General features: G+C 66.5%; 1 protein-coding gene across 1 annotated transcript; it reads left to right on the top strand.

Moving 5' to 3' along the window:
• The first annotated feature begins 1,762 nt into the window (after positions 1-1,762).
• FOXE1 (forkhead box E1) lies at positions 1,763-3,778 on the top strand. The gene has a single exon (XM_038403116.2). The coding sequence runs from the start codon at positions 2,031-2,033 to the stop codon at positions 2,991-2,993; it is 963 nt and encodes a 320-aa protein (XP_038259044.1). The 5' UTR covers positions 1,763-2,030; the 3' UTR covers positions 2,994-3,778.
• Positions 3,779-4,063: the final 285 nt, after the last annotated feature.

Genomic DNA, 4,063 nt, shown 5'->3' with positions numbered 1-4,063 from the left:
AGAGGGAAGAGGTAGATACGCTGGAGACAGAAGTGGTGGCAGAAGACACAACAAGGAGCAATTGGTCTCAAGTTGCAGTGGGGGGTCTAGGTTGGATGTTAGGAAACACTATTTCACTAGGAGGGTGGTAAAGCCGTGGGATGGGTTACCTAGGGAGGTGGTGGAATCTCCTTCCTTAGAAGTTTTTAAGCATCCCTTGGCTGGGATGATTTAGTTGGGGTTGGTCCTGCTTTGAGCAGGGGGTGGCACTAGATGTCTCTTCCAACCCTCATCTTCTATGTATCTAGGACATCAGAGAGACAGGGTGGGTGAGCCAATATCTGAGATTAGAGCAATATCTGCTAATTAACCAGACTAGAACAGAACAAAAGTTCTGAGGAGTAGGCTGGTTCAATAAAAGATAATTCCTCACCCTGTTTGTCTCTCTGGTGCCTATATCCGCTGTGCGCAGGAGTTAGAGATACCCCTGTACACACACCCTCAGACGGCATATATATACAGGGCATTTCAGCTCTGTATGAAATAGGTTACGGCCTGCAGACAGAAACGTTTCGACTCTGGGCACTTTAACTCATTGCAATAGAAATGCACTGGGCACAAGGAATCCGTTTGAACACGATCAGCCTGCTCCTCGTGTCGATCTTAAACCGTTCTCCCTGTTTGGACACGGGTTCGGCCCCGGTTTTCCGCAGTTCCGCGCTCCTCCTACTCCGCACAAATCCCAGCCCAGCATGGAACGAATCAGACGGGGGGAGCGGAGGGGGGGGCCTCGCGCGGACGCGGATTTCGTTGCTGTGTGATTCGCTCGCAGCGGTTATTATGGCGCCTGCAGGGTTTTACCGCTACCGGCCAGTGCGGCCCTGAGCCGAGTAAGGGGCGCTTCAGAAACGCGCTGAGAGGCACTTATCGTTCATGTTCTGTTCACGCATCTGTTGTGATTGGCCGCGGGGCCCCCGCGGGGCCCCCGCCGTGCCAGGCGCTGCGCAAACCCAGGAGAACGCTCGGGCCCCTCTCTCCAAGGAGGCGCCCGCCGCAGGGGACCCGAGGCCGATTGTGGGGGTCCGATCCCCGGCGATGCAAACCCTGGACGGTTCGGGGACGGCGCTCCAGGACACAAGGCGCTATTTCAGGGTTACAGCCCCGGGGCCCCACTCCAGGGAGGCACTGCCAGAGCAGTGGGGGAGCCCTGGGCACGATGTCCTGGCGCCTGGAGGGCTCCGGGTGCCTCTTCCCAGCCCAGTGCGCCCCTCTCCTGGTGCTTTGCGCTGACCCAGGAGAGAGCTACGCGCCAACCCGCCTGGCTACGCTCCAGCGCTTCTCCAGAGCGCACGCTGCCCACGGGGCTCCCGAGCCTGAGCGCGGGCATGGGCCCAGCTCCGGGCTTGTCGGGAGCCGGCGTGGCGGGTGCTCTGCTTTTCGGGCTGCCGGCTCCTGTCCTGCGCCGCGCCCATTCCCGAGTCAGGCGTTACCTGGGAAGGTGGGGGAAGGGCTCGGGCATCCGCACCCTCCCCCGGCTGCCAGGGCGCTGGGCAGGGCAGCGCCTTCCTGCAGGTGCGTCAGGGAGGCTGGGCCCGGGACCAGGCTGTCTCTTTAAGGCGCGGGGGGAGGAGGCGATGGTCCGGGCAGGTGGGAGTGCCGGCTGCCAGGTACTGCAGGCACAGAAGGAGCCGGAGGTCGCGGCTCAGCAGGAGACATAAAAGGAGGGAGTTCCGCCCCCACGCCTCCTTTGCCGGGCCGGCGGCGGTACCTGCGTGCCGGGAGCTGAAGCCATGGACCCCTAGTGCAGCGGCGCCCCTCCGCCCCGGGCTCCCTGCCCAGCTGCCAGCCGGGCACAAGTTCATGGTGATGGGGGCAGCAGCTCCCGCAGCCCTGGGTCTGGAGTCACCGACCTCCCTGCCCCGGGCGGCCCGGGCACCGAGCCTCCCCCGCGCCCATCAGCCGTGAGTGCCCGCGCCCCTCCTGGACTGAGCCCGCCGCTTCGGGAGCCCCCCGAGCGGAGCTGGGGCGCCAGGGGTAGGCGCCGGCCGGGGATGACCGCGGAGAGCCAGCAGCCCCGGTGCGGGGCCAGCCCCGCCGAGCCCGGTCTCCTGATCATGCCCCTGGTGAAGGCGGAGCCGGGGCCCCCCGAGGCGGGGCCGCGGGGCGCCGGCCGGCGGCGGAAGCGGCCGGTACAGCGGGGCAAGCCCCCGTACAGCTACATCGCGCTCATCGCCATGGCCATCGCGCACGCCCCGGAGCAGCGGCTCACGCTGGGCGGCATCTACCGCTTCATCACCGAGCGCTTCCCCTTCTACCGCGACGGGCCGCGCAAGTGGCAGAACAGCATCCGCCACAACCTGACCCTCAACGACTGCTTCGTCAAGGTGCCGCGGGAGCCGGGCCGCCCGGGCAAGGGCAACTACTGGGCGCTGGACCCGGCGGCCCGCCACATGTTCGAGAGCGGCAGCTTCCTGCGGCGGAGGAAGCGCTTCAAGCGCAGCGACCTCTCCACCTACCCGGGCGCCGCGCCCGGCGGGGCCTTCGGCGCCCCCGCCGCCTGCTACCCCGCCGCGCCGCCCGCCCCGCGCCGCCTCTTCGGTCTCGGGGGGCCGCCCGGCGCCCAGCTCGCCCCGCAGCCCGGCCGGCCGCTCAGCCCTGAGCTGGCCCCGGCCCCCGCCAGCTCCTGCGCCTTCGCGGGAGCCGCCTACGCCAGCCCGGGCTGTGCCGGGGGCGCCGTCCCCTACCCGTACCCGGGCCCTGGCGCGCCGCTGCCGCTCAGCCAGGGGCCCTACGCGCAGGGCAGCGGCCAGCTGTACCCGCCCGGCCGCCTGGCCCTGTCCGCCTCGCCCCCGCTTGGCGGCGACAGCCGGGACTTCTACGGCCGCATGTCCCCCGGGCCCTGCCCTGCGCTGGCCCACGGCTACAGCTCCGGCGCGCAGCTGGGCGGCCCCGGCGCCTACCTGCGCCATGCGCCCTACCCCGGCGCCGTGGAGAGGTTCGTCCCGGCCATGTGAGGGGGCCCGGGCTGGCGCTGGAGCGGCCGCTGGAGGGACAGAGCCGCGCCCCCGGGAGTGAGGAGCAGCGTCCCCTGCCGCAGGGAGCCGGCCCCATGGGCTCCACGGGGTCCCCTCGGGGCCATGGCTAGCCAGGGGTGGCTCCCGCTGAGCGCTGTGCAGGGCGGCGGTGCAGGGCCGCGGGGGGAGGGGGGGAACTCTGAGACCGAGGTGTGGCTGCAAAGCCCCCGGCCGCGGCCCTGGACAAGGCGAGTAGTCAGCGTTGTTCCCCTTTGCGTGCGCCCAGAACTGTGCTCCTGGACTCGCCCGGCGTGGGGAGCCATGGGGCGCGCGGGCTGCTCCCCACATCGCCTGCCTCCCCCTGTCCTCTCTTCCCCGCGGGGCCCTGCGGGGTGCAGGGCAGCACCGAAAAGGGAGAAGGCTCCGAGTTGTGCCTGCCCAAGACCCAATTCCACATGAACCATAAAATCATTCTGGCCCGGACTCATCGGTCCCTTGACTCCCGTTTCGTTCGGATGCCAAAGAGCGGGGCGGGAGGGTCAGCAGTTCTGTTCCTAACGGCCTTGGACGTGTCACTGCAATAAATGGCTCTGCCGGCAGCATCGCGTGGGGTTTTCATCTTTAAAGCCAAGATTTCCAGTTGTCTTCACTGGTCTTAGGCAAGTAGCTTAACCTCCCCATCCCCTGAGCTAATTTGTGGCTGGTCCTCATTAGTCACGCGTGTCCCAGGTCAGCTTTCCGCTCCGCTCCTTCCAGGATAGGGGCAGTGCGAGTTTCCAGAGCTGCTGCGCGATCAAATCACTCTGGGTTTGACTAATCTCCCGGATTAAGTTCGTGAGATCCCGTACCTTGACCGCAGACAGCGCTTTCTTCCCTCCAGTCTGGTTAGTGAAAAAAGCCAGTTATCTGGGAAATCAGGGCCGGAGGCAAAGCCCACTGAAATCAGCCTTTTGGGAACAGGGTTTTATTAACTCAGCGCTGTTTGGAGAGGCAGCCCAGACGGACTGGTTGTTTGCCTCAGTGAGCGGCGCACCTTTGCGCTAGGCGCTGCACAGACGGGTTGGGCTACA

The sequence above is a fragment of the Dermochelys coriacea genome, chromosome 5 (genome assembly GCF_009764565.3).
Source record: "Dermochelys coriacea isolate rDerCor1 chromosome 5, rDerCor1.pri.v4, whole genome shotgun sequence".
Classification (NCBI taxonomy): domain Eukaryota; kingdom Metazoa; phylum Chordata; order Testudines; family Dermochelyidae; genus Dermochelys; species Dermochelys coriacea.
This window is presented reverse-complemented; position numbering and strand designations above follow the sequence as displayed.